General features: G+C 39.4%; 1 protein-coding gene and 1 non-coding gene across 3 annotated transcripts in view; one reads left to right on the forward strand and one right to left on the reverse strand.

Moving 5' to 3' along the window:
- Positions 1 to 4,110: 4,110 nt before the first annotated feature.
- Positions 4,111 to 4,234, reverse strand: LOC120365751 (small nucleolar RNA SNORA5). Its single transcript, XR_005580614.1, has one exon. It is a non-coding gene; the product is annotated as a small nucleolar RNA SNORA5 (small nucleolar RNA).
- Positions 4,235 to 8,997: 4,763 nt separating this feature from the next.
- The window catches only part of SLCO4C1 (solute carrier organic anion transporter family member 4C1), a 61,170-nt gene continuing 56,156 nt past the window's right edge, over positions 8,998 to 14,011 (forward strand). The window contains exons 1-2 of one of the 2 annotated variants that reach the window (XM_074383168.1): positions 8,998 to 9,434; positions 13,209 to 13,472. In XM_074383168.1, coding sequence (XP_074239269.1) covers positions 9,080 to 9,434; positions 13,209 to 13,472 — 619 coding nt within the window. In that variant the 5' untranslated portion in view covers positions 8,998 to 9,079. The remainder of the gene's footprint in view (positions 9,435 to 13,208; positions 13,473 to 14,011) is intronic. The other variant, XM_003920722.4, reaches the window with a different exon arrangement.

A 14,011-nucleotide genomic window follows, 5' to 3' on the forward strand; every position in this document is an offset into this window, starting at 1 on the left:
ACAGTCCATGTGTTTGCCTGGCCAAGGCTGAGGCAAATGTAAGGTTGATAACTAGAGGAATAGGATATAGGGAAGAAATAAAAGTGGAGGAAAAACAACAGAATTCTAATTATGGCTCTGACACAGTAGATGTTTGACAAAAACATTTTTAACTAACTTTATGTTCTTATCAGTATTTTATGAAATTAATCAGTGATTACAGAGTTTAAGCATCATTGAATTTTAGTTTTGGAATAGGCTTCAGTGGCTGTCTAACCCAATTACTATGGTTTGCATGTCTCACACAATATCCTCATAATTGACCAACTAGCTGTTCTAGTGATAGATAACTCATTTTCTATTAAGGCAGTCAATCCTATTTTATATAGTTCTACTTCACTGGATCTTAGACTTTTTGGTCTTTATACCCCTTTTTACTCTTAGAACTTAATGGAGTCTTTCCTAACTCATGTTTTGTTAAGAAAAGAAACTTATTGAAGATCCCAAAGAACTTTTGTTTAATGGTGTATAGCTATTAATATTTGTTACATTAGAAATTAAATGAATTGTTTTATACTAAATTAATTCATTAATAATAAACCCATTATATATTAACACTTTTTTTTTTTTTTTTTTGAGACGGAGTTTCGCTCTTGTTACCCAGGCTGGAGTGCAATGGCGCGATCTCGGCTCACCGCAACCTCCGCTTCCTGGGCTCAGGCAATTCTCCTGCCTCAGCCTCCTGAGTAGCTGGGATTACAGGCACGCACCACCACACCGAGCTAGTTTTTTGTATTTTTTTTAGTAGAGACGGGGTTTCACCATGTTGACCAGGATGGTCTTGATCTCTTGACCTCGTGATCCACCCGCCTCAGCCTCCCAAAGTGCTGGGATTACAGGCTTGAGCCACCACGCCCGGCTATTAACACTTTTTTAAATTAAAAATATGTTTTCAAAAATTATAGTGAGAAGAATGGAATGGTTTACCACTTTAAATTTTTTTTTAATTGGCATCTTAATAAAGGGTTCTCATGTTTTCTTTTTTGTGACACAACATGTCAGGTAGCCCCTGGAAAACCCCACTGCACACTTGTTAGTAAATGATTGTTTTGTTATTTTATAAAATTTTTCACTGCAGATACTATAGTGACTTAGGTAAGAAAATGAGAGTCTAAAAAGCAAATAACACCCTAATATTATTTTTAATATAGTTATGAACTTGCAGGCTCCTTGAAGGTCTTAGTTGCCTCTGGGGCTTCTGGATCACATTTTGAGAACAATTGCTCTATTCATAAAGTAATTTTCTTTATATTGAGCCCATATTGTCCTTCTATATACAAGGTACTTGTACTAATCCTAAGAACCATAAAAAAAAAGTCTGATCACTGTATTAAATGATGCCCATACTCAAATACTTTATGACAGCTACCACGTTAACCACTATGCATTTTCTTCAGGATAAAATTTCAAGTTACTTCAACTAATTTTTATGTGACAATTTTCAGATTTTCTTTTTCATTTTAACTATGTTATTGGGCCCACTCCCATCAGTCAGCAGTTCTCTTAGTGCAACATTTATAATTCAGTATAATATTTTGGGATAGTCTGAATAGCGCAGAGAGAAAAATAATAAACTGGAATGGACACTTCAATTAATGTCCTTTACAATCATTTATTTTTGACCTATATTTTAACCTGCTGATGTTTAGATAAATCTCCCTTATCTTACAGTTTTAAGTTGATTTGTAAAAAATTTTTTTAGCCTGTATCAGCTAAATATGGATCATGGTTTTAGCTCGTTTGATCCTGATGCTGTTATACAAAGTATTCATAATATTTATGGCTGATACATTGCTATGTGTTTACCAAATTATTTTACTATCCTCCTGGTATACAGGACAACTACATAACCAACCCCCCTTGTATCTTGGTAGGGGAAAGGACTAAGTTTTGCTCCGTAGCTTATGGGCAAAAATGCCATATGATCTATTTCAGTGCTGGGCAGAAACATCTAGCACAAAGATCTTCATCCTGTCAGCAACTTACTGCAGGAAGAAAATAACGCTGGAATGAGAGAATCAGAAAACACAAGGAACTTGGATCCATGCATTCATATTTTGCAGGAAAATGTTCCAGGAAAGCCATTATTTATTGTTTTTACCTCATGGGACCGTTTGATAGTTTGTCCTTGAGAGCTTGTTCGGAGGTTCTATCAGGGAAGCACAGCTACTCGTATCCTCTTGAAAGAAGACCCATTCTCCTCTACTGGAGATGGTTGTCCTCCTAGACCCAGGACACAGCTTCCAGAGCAACGCACATGGAGCAGTGAGGGAGGAAGAAGACACCCACCCCCAGCCAGCCATCAGCCAGATCAACCCTGGTGATCAATGGGATGAAAGATGTTGCAGCCAGGTAGCCCTTACATTCTTGATATCTTATCTTTATACATGTTCTCATTGTTTATTAAAGTTCTCTCTCCATGTTGACACTAATCTGCTATTCAGTCACTGTTTTGTTATAGTCACTCAGTCAAAAAGAATTGTCAGTCTCAACTGTACTAATAGTTACTGTCGTTTAGCACACATTTATTTATCATAACCACAGGACAAAAGGTAATTTTGGGCGGATACTAAGATGAAGTCCAGACAAATGATGAGTAATTCTGGCACCAGAGAATGAGTTGGAATCACCTCTGATTTTCTGAAAGAATTTGTTTAGAATTGATGTTAATTCTTTCTTAAATGCTTGGAAGAATTCACCATTAAAGTAATCTAGCCTAAGGCTTTCTTTATGGGATGGTTTTAAATCACAAATTCAATTTCTTTAGTAGATAAAGGCTCATTTAAATTTTTGATTACCCACAGAGATCTTTGTGATTTGTCTTATAAGAAATTTGTCCATTTTCTCTAACTATCAAATTTCTAGGCCATTTTATTTTTTTTTTCCATGAGACAGAGTTTTGTTCTTGTTACCCAGGCTGGAGTGCAATGGTGCGATCTTGGCTCACCGCAACCTCCGCCTCCCGGGTTCAGGCAATTCTCCTGCCTCAGCCTCCTGAGTAGCTGGGATTACAGGCACACGCCACCATGCCCAGCTAATTTTTTGTATTTTTTAGTAGAGACGGGGTTTCACCATGTTGACCAGGATGGTCTTGATCTCTTGACCTCGTGATCCGCCCGCCTCGGCCTCCCAAAGTGCTGGGATTACAGGCTTGAGCCACTGCGCCCGGCTTCTAGGCCATTTTTAATGTAAGCATGTTTTCCCACTCTTTTAGTCTATCAGCCTTTATACTTTATACAAAAGGTGTTTCTTGTTTCTTTTTTTTGGTGAGGTGGGGATGGAGTCTCACTTTGTCGCCCAGGCTACAGTGCAATGGCATCATCTTGGCTCACTACAACCTCCGCCTCCTGGGTTCATGCAATTTTCCTGCCTCAGACTCCTGAGTAGCTGGAATTACAAGAATGTGCCACCACCTGGGCTAATTTTTGCGTTCTTAAGAGACAGGGTTTCGCCATGTTGACCATGCTGGGCTTCAACTCCTGACCTCAAGCAATCCACCCTCCTCGGCGTCCCGAAGTGCCAGGATTGCAGGTGTGAGCCACTGTGCCAGACCTAAAATGTGTTTCTTATTGGTAGTATTTAACTGGTTCTTGCATTTTATATCAAATCGAACAAATTTTTCCTGTTAAATAAAATGTTTACACTTTTTACAATTAGTGTGATTATTAATATGGTTAGGCCCAACTTATCGTCCTACTACTGATTTTCTATTTGTCCCATACAGTGTTTGTTCCCTTTGTCCTCTTTTGCTGCCTTCTTTTGGATTACCTGAATATCTGCCATAACTCCACTTTATCTCTTTTTCTGACTGTTTTTTATTTTAGCCATTTTAGAGGTTACTCTAAGGCTAATAGTATAAATCTTTATCATATTTGACCTTTGATATTACATCACTTCACTTATAAGACACATATATCACTTTCTGTATAGGACATTTACAATAGCATACCTCTATTTCTCTTTTCCTGGCGTTTGCACGATTGCTGTCACACATTTTACCTTTACATGTCTTATAAACCCTGCAGTGCTTTATTATTGTTATTTTTTATGTATTATTGTTCTTTTTTTCAACAGTGACCACAGCCAAACTTATCCCCAGGTCCCAGAGTGGGCGACCCAGTGCTCATGAGCTGTGGAGCTTGCTGTGGCAGCCCCCACTATGACAGGAACAGGCACTGAATTTGACTTGACTGCATATTATTACTTTTAAGCAGTGAATTATCTTTGAAAGAGATTGAAATGATAAGAAAAAATCTGACATACTTATCTATGCATCTTTTGCTCCATCTCCTCATTTCTGGTGCTCTTCATTCTTTCATATAGGAAAATATTTCTACCCGGTATCATTTTCATTCTGCCTGAAGGACTCCTTTTAACATTTCTCAGGTGTAGGTGCTTTTGGTTATTTCAGTGTTTTTTTTTTTTTTTTCAATGTGTGAAAACTTCTTTATTCCACCTTCCTTAGGCCCCGTGTGAGTGAGCACTAACCACTACTCCTTTAATGCCTTCAGATGACTCTTTCCTTGGGCTAGATTAGTTTCTTGACAACCATGTGCTATCCATATCTGCAGAATGCATGAGGGGACACTCTGCACATCCCCTCCACACAGCTTTCTCCTTTTTGGTGCTCTGCTCTGCAAATTCCAGCTGTCTTACTCTTCTTGGATATTCAGCTCTGTCTCCTCAACTCACAGAGTGTTCTGGGCCTTCTGCAATTTTTACACTAGTGTTTTTACTATTGACTTTGTTTGCTTTCTTACAGGATTACTTTATTAAATGTGGACATCTTTTTGTTTCAAATAATTATCACCAGCTATTTTTTTTTTTTTTTTGAAACATATTCTTTGTCACCCAGGCTGGAGTGCGGTGACACAATCTCAGCTCACTGCAACCTCCACCTCCTGGGTTCTAGCAATTCTCCTGCCTCAGCCTTCAGAGTAGCTGGAACAACAGGCGCACACCACCATACCCAGCTAATTTTTTGTATTTTAGCAGAGATGGGTTTCACCATGTTTTCCAGGCTGCTCTTGAACTCCTGAGCTCAGGCAATACACCTGTGTTGGCCTCCCAAAGTGCTAGGATTACTGGCGTGAGCAACTGCACCCAGCCTACATATTTATTTCTTAATGATTTATGATTAATAAGATGAAAAGAAAAAGGATAGTTGTATTTCTTCTCAATATGATTATATATTTATGTATAATTACAATTTAAAACAATATTAAAAATAATACAGTTCAGTGTTAAATTTATTTTCTTAGATTTAATTTATTAGCTATGTGTTTTGTAAAACATTTAAAATTGAAAAGATAATACTAAGATGGTCACTTAGATTGTCTGGTTGCTTTTATTTAGTTAATATAAAATGCTGTGACATTAATAAATCTTTAATACTAGGATTTGTAATTAACCACAATAATATTCACATTTGACCATGTTTGTAATCAGCTACTGTCAAGATCCCTCTAATTTTAATATTCTATGAGCTCATAGTCTTATACTGCTAAAGGATTCACATTTAGTCTAAAACCAGAAGGGAACAAGTAAAGTATTAAAAACATATGGAAGAAAATGATAAAGTACTCAAGATAGACATAGCAATACATTTTCATCCGGTATACATATCTACATAGAAAGCCCAAATCACAAGATTGCTCTTAAGCTTGAAATCAGAGCAAGGGGAGTTAGCAGGGCAATCTTGATGACGGCTGTCATTAAGCCACTTCACCTTGGTTCATCCAATTCCCGATAGGAAAGACCTACTGCACAGCCCAGAGAATGATATCCACAGGCAGGGACTACTTCTGTTTACAGTGTTGGAGTTTTACTATAAATTTTGGACATTGCTCTTTATCCCATTCTCCACTCTTTAAAAAACATAGTAAATAAAATCTACTAAACAAAGAGTAACCCATCAATTATCTTCTGAAATTTAACGTGGTATATTTTGACTGTGTTCATTAGAGGCAGATTTAACCTAGATTGACCAAATAATTAATTTTAAAATGGACCTTTTTCCATAGAATTACCAGAGGTGAAAACCACCAAGTTTTCTTTTCTATTTGTCTCTTTTGGTTTTTGTTGCAAACCTGAGCCTCTTCCTATCATCATTGCAGCATAGAGAATGTAAGGGAACAGGAAAGTGGTGTTGGTAACACTTTGAGTAAGAGCAAGATGTATTTAAGATGAAGCAATAGTAATTTTCTAATCTTTCAGCAAAATTCTTCCTCTAACACTGTGAGAGTTCTCCTTCGTATGAATTTAAGGGCATGATGCTTTGCCACTCTGATTTTGATAATATAGCACGGATTTATTAATTCATAGCTGCATGATAGTCTTAAGTCACGATTGTATGTAACCACATCTCATCAAAACAAAATTTGCTGGTTGTGTAAATTACTTTGTATTCCATAGATAAAATGGCAATCAAAGCAGTTACCTACTCTGAGTCCATTTTTGTCAAAAGAAAGCCTAGGAAGATTACATACCATGCTTAATTTGAATGCCTCCAAAATCTGAGGTTTTCGGAGCAGCATTAATCTTCTAAACCTCACAAACATCAGAGACTTTTGAATTCTGATATCTTAAAATTGGTATGTAATAATTTAACCTGATGGAGATACACCATAGTAATTAAAAGACAGAAAATACAAAGTTCAGGGAAGATTTCTGGCTAAAAGAGCTGAGTTCATATCCTTAAATGGCAGTTCACTTATTAGCTATGTGACTTTGAGACAGTTACTAAACTTTTATGGGATGTGGTTTTCTCGATATGTATAATATACATGACAGTGCAGTTGTTTTTGTAAAGATTTTAATAATAGGGCATATAGCAAACATTTAAAATGTTAGCTCCTACTTCTACTCTATATTCACGTTTTAGGCCAATCTAGAATTTATTTTTATTTCTTCTTCTTCTTCTTCTTCTTTTTTTTTTGAGACAAGGCCTGGCTCTATGGTGTGGGCTGGAGTGCTTACTGCAACCTCAGCCTCCCAAGTTGTAAGTGACCCTCTTACCTCAGCCTCCCAGCTATCTGGGACTACAGACGTGCACCACCACACCAGGCTAATTTTTCTATTTTTGGTAGAGACAGGTTTTGCTGTGCTGCCCAGGCTGATCTCAAACTCCAGGATGCAAACACCTGCCTTGGCATCCCGAAGTGCTGAGATTACAGGCCTGTGCCTCTGTGCCCAACTGGCCAGTCTAGAATTATTTGATTGTGAGGAAACAGAGGACAGAATGTACCTCTGTCCAAAGTAGGATGCATATTTTATATCTGTGTCTCAACTCAGTAAACACAGCATATATAATTGAAATGAGTTTCACAAAACAGTATTTATCATATTCTGTGCCATATACTACATATTATTACTGTCTGTTTCCTGTTGAAACATAAGCACCATAAAGGTAGGGGCATTTCCCAGTTTTTGTTGACTTGTGTACTCCTAGAACCTAGAACAGTGTTTGGCACCCAGCACACAAGTATTTTTTTTGTGTTAAGTGACACACACAATATTCTGTGTTAAGTGAAAGAATGAATGAATAACTAAATTGTAACTATCATGACACAATGGTGTTAAGCTCTTCAAAGTGTTTTTCTTATTTATTCAGCAGGTAGAAATGTGTTATTATTATTGAGAGAGTTTTGCCCTTTCATCCAGGGGAAAGTGAAACGGCACAATCTTGGCTGACTGCAATCTCCACCTCCCAGGTTCAAGCGATTCTCCTGCCTCAGCCTCCCGAGTAGCTGGGATTACAGCTGTGCACCACCATACCTGGCTAAGTTTTGTATTTTTAGTAGAGACAGGGTTCCGTGTTGGCCAGGCTGATCTTGAACTCCTGGCCTCAGGTGATCCGCCCACCACGGCCTCCCAAAGTGCTAGGATTACAGGCGTGAGCCACTGCGCCTAGACTGGTAGAAATTATTTACATGATTGTTATTGTTGTGTATCTGAGATATGCAATATGCAGCAGAGAGACCATTTCTAGTCCTTCGGTTTCGGAGAAATAAAATCAAATCAGTGGTTATGTTGTGATGTTCATCCTGGTGGTGACGGGGGTAGGGGTGGGGTGGATTTCTTTTTCTAAGGAGTATCCAGGGAGGAAAATAGGGTCTGAAGGTAGGAAACTTTCACACTTCAACTATAACAGGAAATATCCTCTTCATAGGGTGTAGGCCATAAATTACTTTGCAACTTAACTTCATCCTCTCCATTTACATAGAGCATACCCAAAGTAAACAATGGAAGAATCTTCCAGGGGTTAAACTCCCCCAAATTCTGTAATGGTCCCTTGAGCTCCTATGCTCGCTCGCTCCCACACTGTGGAGCGTACTTTCCTTTTCAATAAATCCCTTCATTCATTCCTTGCTTTGTGCATTTTATCCAATCCTTTGTTCAAGATGCCAAAACCCTGGACACCTTCTACCAGTAACAAGATGACAGGCAAAAAGTCTTATCAAGATGCCCTGAATCCAAAGTATACCTCCGACGTCTTGAGTCTCGGAGTCCAAGCTTAGCCTGGTTTGGAAAGCAGCAAAGGAAGAAAAACGCAAGCCATTTTCTTGAACAATCTTCTGACGCAACTGTGTTTACAGGTTTCATGCCAGCACCCAGGGGGAGCTTTTGGAAAGAGACTCTCACAATCTCTGTGTGACCAGCGCCTGGGCTTCATGGAAGCGCGCTGGGGGCTGGAGGCTCAGGTCAGAACCGCCCGAGCTCGCGCAGAGGCGGACTTCGGTGCACATCGGTGAGCTGAGAGCTCTCGCCCCCTCCACTGGGCAGCGGCCGGGTGGCACGCCCACACCGCGCCTTCCGGCCGGCCCCTGCGGCGACAGGTGAGACACAGCTGAGCGTCAAAGCCACACCCTGTGGCGCTGACGCCCGGGCTCCGCGCTCTGCGCTCCACGCGGCCACGAGCTGGAGTAGGAAGGCCCGGGGGCGGCGGAGGGCGTGCCGTCACCTGCCGGTGGGAGGAGCCACAGAGGGACCCGGCTTTTAGCTGCTGCGAAGCGCCGGAGTCGGGAGAACCCATCCAGACATGAAGAGCGCCAAAGGTATTGAGAACCTGGCTTTCGTGCCCTCCAGCCCGGACATCCTGCGCCGCTCGTCCGCGTCGCCCTCCCAAATCGAGGTCTCCGCCTTCTCCTCCGACCCTCGGAGAGAGAATTCGCAGCCGCAGGAGCTTCAGAAGCCCCAGGGGCCCCAGAAGTCACCGGAGCCCCCTCTGCCTTCAGCCCCTCCCAATGCCTCCGAAGAGAAGCCCCGGTCACTGTCGCTGTCCGAGTTTGACGAGGGGCCTTGCGGGTGGAGGAACCTGCACCCCCAGTGTCTCCAGCGCTGCAACACGCCTCAAGGCTTTCTGCTTCACTACTGCCTCTTGGCCGTCACGCAAGGTAAAGTGTAGCGCCCGCTCGAGCGGACGTTGGTCTAGCGGAGAGCTAGGTGGGCACGGCGAGCCGGCCAGGGGAGAGGGCAGGTGCGCGGGGTCCGCGGGGCGGTGGACGCGCCGTGCTAGGTGGCCCCGGGTTTGGAACTTGCGTGCGTTCTCACCAACGTCAGCCTACCGGCTCCAGCCAGCCTTCCACAGTCCAGCTTCTCCTTTATCGCTACAGTTCAAACTTGCTATACAAGACTTTTTCTCTTTTGGGTATTATCCGTTTAGCGGATTCAGAACCTCCAGGGAAGATTACAAGAACCTTCCTTTGGGAAAGGTATACCCTGGGGGAGTTTATTTTACGTAGACAACAATTTACTGAGTCCCTCTTTAAAGGGATTTTACTTTTACATTTGTTTCGTTGCTTCTGGGGAAGGAGTAATACATATGCAGGTGAGAGTTGCCTTGCAAAGGAGAAAGCTATGCAAAATCTAGTGTATAAATTAGATGCAGACATTCATCTTTTGTCAGGCTATTATTTAGTTTGAGAGTATCTGGGCACCAGAGCAGCCCGCTAAGTAAATTAGCCAAAACTCCCGACGTTGTTGAAGGGGAGCCTTAATCTTCATTGTGTTACGATAGTTACCCAGTATGTTTTGTTCTAGGATCTCTTTTAGGTTATCTTGGGAGTTACAGATTAAGTTCAGATTAAGTTCAGATTTATACCCTCAGGGCTTTGCAATCTAAGCTGAGTTTAGAGGAGTTACATCCTGGTGGGAGAACAGCTCCCTTGAAAGGAAGCACAGAGAAGGTTAAAACTGCTATGATGTGTTTCATATGGAGGTTGAAAGAAAATAGGAAGTTATCCTGAGGTGATTTTGACCGGCCCGAAGCTTAGTTGAATTGGCACGTAGGTATTTTTTGGTCGCTTGAATCGCAGTCTAAGAATATTTTCTGTATAATCAGTCAAGGATTACTTGGAAGAAAAACAACCTTAGAAATATTTTTTTAGAGGGTTGGAAATAGCTCATTTTTTAGTTAATAGAAAACTAAGTAAAAGCATAAGTATACTTCTTGTTCTTATTCTTCCTCTTCAAGGAACCCAGGGCCCTTTGCTTTGCACATTAGATGCTAAGTAACCATTTGTTGATTGCAAGTCAGCTGCAGCTCTTCTACTGAAGGTAGATTTCTGTTGAAGAATTGTTTCCCTGTCCACTTTTCTTGTCCCCACCAAAGTTCCCCTCCATTAATGTCTTGATCATACTTTACCGAAATTGTTGATTTTCGGTGTCAAAGAAATGCAAAGATAAAAAAGTTGGACACAAGTAAAAAAAAGTCTTATCTTTTGTGTTATCTTAAAATTCCTCTGATGTTTTCATATTATACCAGAATATATAATTTTATATTTAATATAGAATATTGCTTAAAATTGTCAAATATAATTGTCACTTCTAGAAAATTATGTCACGTTTCGTCTGGAGCAGCATCTATCCAGAGGTCCCCAGTTTAAGAAGCTTAATCAGAGATAAAAGTGACCTACTAGGCTGGGCGTGGTGGCACACGCCTGTAATCCCAGCACTTTGGGAGTCCAGAGCGGGCGGATCGCCCCAGGTCAGGAGTTTCAGACCAGTCTGGTCAACAGGGCGAAACTCCGTCTCTATTAAAAATGCAAAAATTAGCTAGGCGTGGTGACACATGGCTGTAATCCCAGCTACTTCCGGGGCTGAGGTCGGAAAATCGCTTGAACCCGGGAGGCGGAGGTTGCAGTGAGCCCAGATCGTGCCATTGCACGACCGGACAACAAGAGCGAAACTCTGTCTCAAACAAAGAACAAAACAAAACGAAACGAAAGGAAACAAAACAAAACACCGCGCACATGTAGTTCCAGCTACTTAGGAGGTTGAGGTACCAGAGTCACTCAAACCCGCGAGGTAGAGATTGCAGTGAGCCGAGATGGCGCCACTGCACTCCAACCTTGGTGACAGGGCGAAACAAGGTCTAAAATAAAATAATAATAATAAAAAGTGTCACCCAATAAATTATTAGTTTACATTTCAGCTGAAGTTTGAATGGCTGAAAACTTTATTGCTATGTTTCTCAAACATGATCCTTAAGAAGGTCATTTCCATGGTTTATTTAAACATACGTTTAATTGGAAAGAGAAGCAAAATTTGTCAAATGACTTTGTTTAACTCAGCATTTCTCAGGGACAAACAGGAGATCTCTAATATTTAATTTTCAAATGTACTTCCTATTGCCATTTATTTACAATAGAGAGATGTAATATTCAGTGTTTCTTGATTTTTTGTTTTGTTTTAAGTAGTGTTCTTCGAACCTGTACAGCATAGAATCCACTTTAAGAGTCATTGGATTAATGTGCTACACTTCCAGAGGAGGTTACGAATTTTTTTTCAAAGAAAAGTTTTACCATAGAAATGCTTTCTAAATCAGTACGGTAGGTGTTAGGAAAGTTGATTTTATTGAATGGGGAAAATTTGTATGATTAGATAACTTATAAAAATGTCATCCTCAGGTACTTTAGGCACATTATTTTGAAATCCCAGGAACTGTAAATCAGCTTATAGTCTTATTAAGCTGATATAAAAGTAAAAATTATGTTAGGAGTTTTGAAACTTGTTAAACTTGTTGGATTTATTTATTTATTTTTTTGAAATATATTTTCAGCTATGGTCTTGATAAATCAAAATTTAAAGAGATTTGTGGAGATCATGACTTGTATGTGTATACTCATTATGTTATTGAATGAAAACAATTTATCATACCTAAATAAAAGGAGTATCTAGTTAATTCAATCAGATGTTTTCTATTTTCACTTTATAGCAATGTTTAAACTCCTGTAAGTTTAATCTGTACTGTTAATGAATAAAAGCAGTTTATTATACCTAAGTAAAGGAATCTCTAGTTAACACAATCAGAGTTTTTGAATTTTCAGTTTATAGTAATCTTTAAACCTTTGTAAGTTTAATTTGTATCTGGACAGAACATTTTTAATTAAGTCAAAATTTTCAGATTTTCAGTTTTACCTTGTTACATTCTATTCCTTCACTATAGTTATAATAAGTATATGTTTTTTTCTTTTACTTTGCATATAATTTAGAATGCAAGTGGTTGAAAGACTTATGTTTACTTTTGCTCTAAAGTCTTTTACATGGTAACTTTAATATCTGTAAGAATGTTAGAAAAAAAAGTAGGGGTTTGCTTAATTTCTCCTTCCTAAGACTAAATCAAGCTTATCTCTTTTTGGGGGGATAGGGGAAAGGAGGGAGAAGATAAAGTAACAGTCAAAGTTATCTCTTGTCATAGATAAGTACATTTAAGGATTGAGAAATGTGGGAAGCAATTGAGCCTAACAGTAATGGCCTATGTCGTCTCTGTGTCTTTTGCAGTCTTATGATTGAGGTCCATGGGAGTATGACTTATTATTACCTGGAAACTCTAGCAAAATGGCTTCATGGAACTTTACTAGTCTGACTTTGTCATTTAAAGAAAAATGAATGAAGACTAGTTAACTATAATTTAGTATGTAGCAAGCATGAGTTCTGTTGGACACCTGAAAATTCACAAGTGTACAATTTAAAAAGCAAACTGATTTTTAGGGAAATATCAGCAAACTGATTTTAGGTTGCCTAACGTTGAAACTTTGAGACTTTAAGTACTGGTATATTTTAAAAAACCAAAAGAAGCGAATAACCAAACTGTACTCCCTTGTGTTAATAATCTTAAATCATATGGTAAAATTTTAATGATGTGCATACATTTTTCTCTTTTTTAGGCATGGTAGTTAATGGCCTAGTAAATATTAGCATTTCCACTATTGAGAAGCGTTATGAAATGAAGAGTTCCCTGACTGGCCTGATTTCATCAAGCTACGATATTTCATTCTGTTTGTTGTCTTTATTTGTATCATTCTTCGGTGAAAGAGGACACAAGCCGAGATGGCTTGCATTTGCAACCTTTATGATAGGACTGGGAGCACTTGTATTCTCATTACCACAATTTTTCAGTGGAGAATATCAACTGGGGTCTCTTTTCGAAGGTAAGTTTCTGTTTGTGTTTATGTTTGTTTTAATCTAAAGATGTGGATAAAAAACTAGGTCATTAACTTTATATTGCAATTCACTTATACAGTATGGTAAGGGTTTACATCTCTTTCACTGCTCACTGCTTTGTTCATTGTGTGAACCTTGTGAGATAGGAGATTAGAGAGACTGTACATCATTCATCGTTTCAGAGGTTCTCCAAGTTTTTAAGCCTCTGATTCTTATTCCCCATGTTATGCACGGTCCTCCTCAAAAAGAGATGGCTTGTTTTCCTTTGCAGGTTGTGACCTCATTGGAATTCTGAGATCTTTAGTTTTTCGCTTTGTACTTTTATTTATTTATTTATTTGTTTGTTTGTTTGTTTGTTTGTTTGTTTTGTAGTAAGTGGTTTATTGAGAGGGGGGGAGAGAGAGAGAGAGAGAGAGAGAGAGAGAGAGAGAGAGAGAAAACAGGAAAAGGAGAGAGAAAGGAACAGCTAAACTCTCACACTAAGTGAGATAATCCAGAAAGCTGGAATCCAGGAGAGGAAAGCAGC

This window comes from Saimiri boliviensis, chromosome 1, assembly GCF_048565385.1.
Source record: "Saimiri boliviensis isolate mSaiBol1 chromosome 1, mSaiBol1.pri, whole genome shotgun sequence".
In the NCBI taxonomy this organism is placed as follows: Eukaryota; Metazoa; Chordata; class Mammalia; order Primates; family Cebidae; genus Saimiri; species Saimiri boliviensis.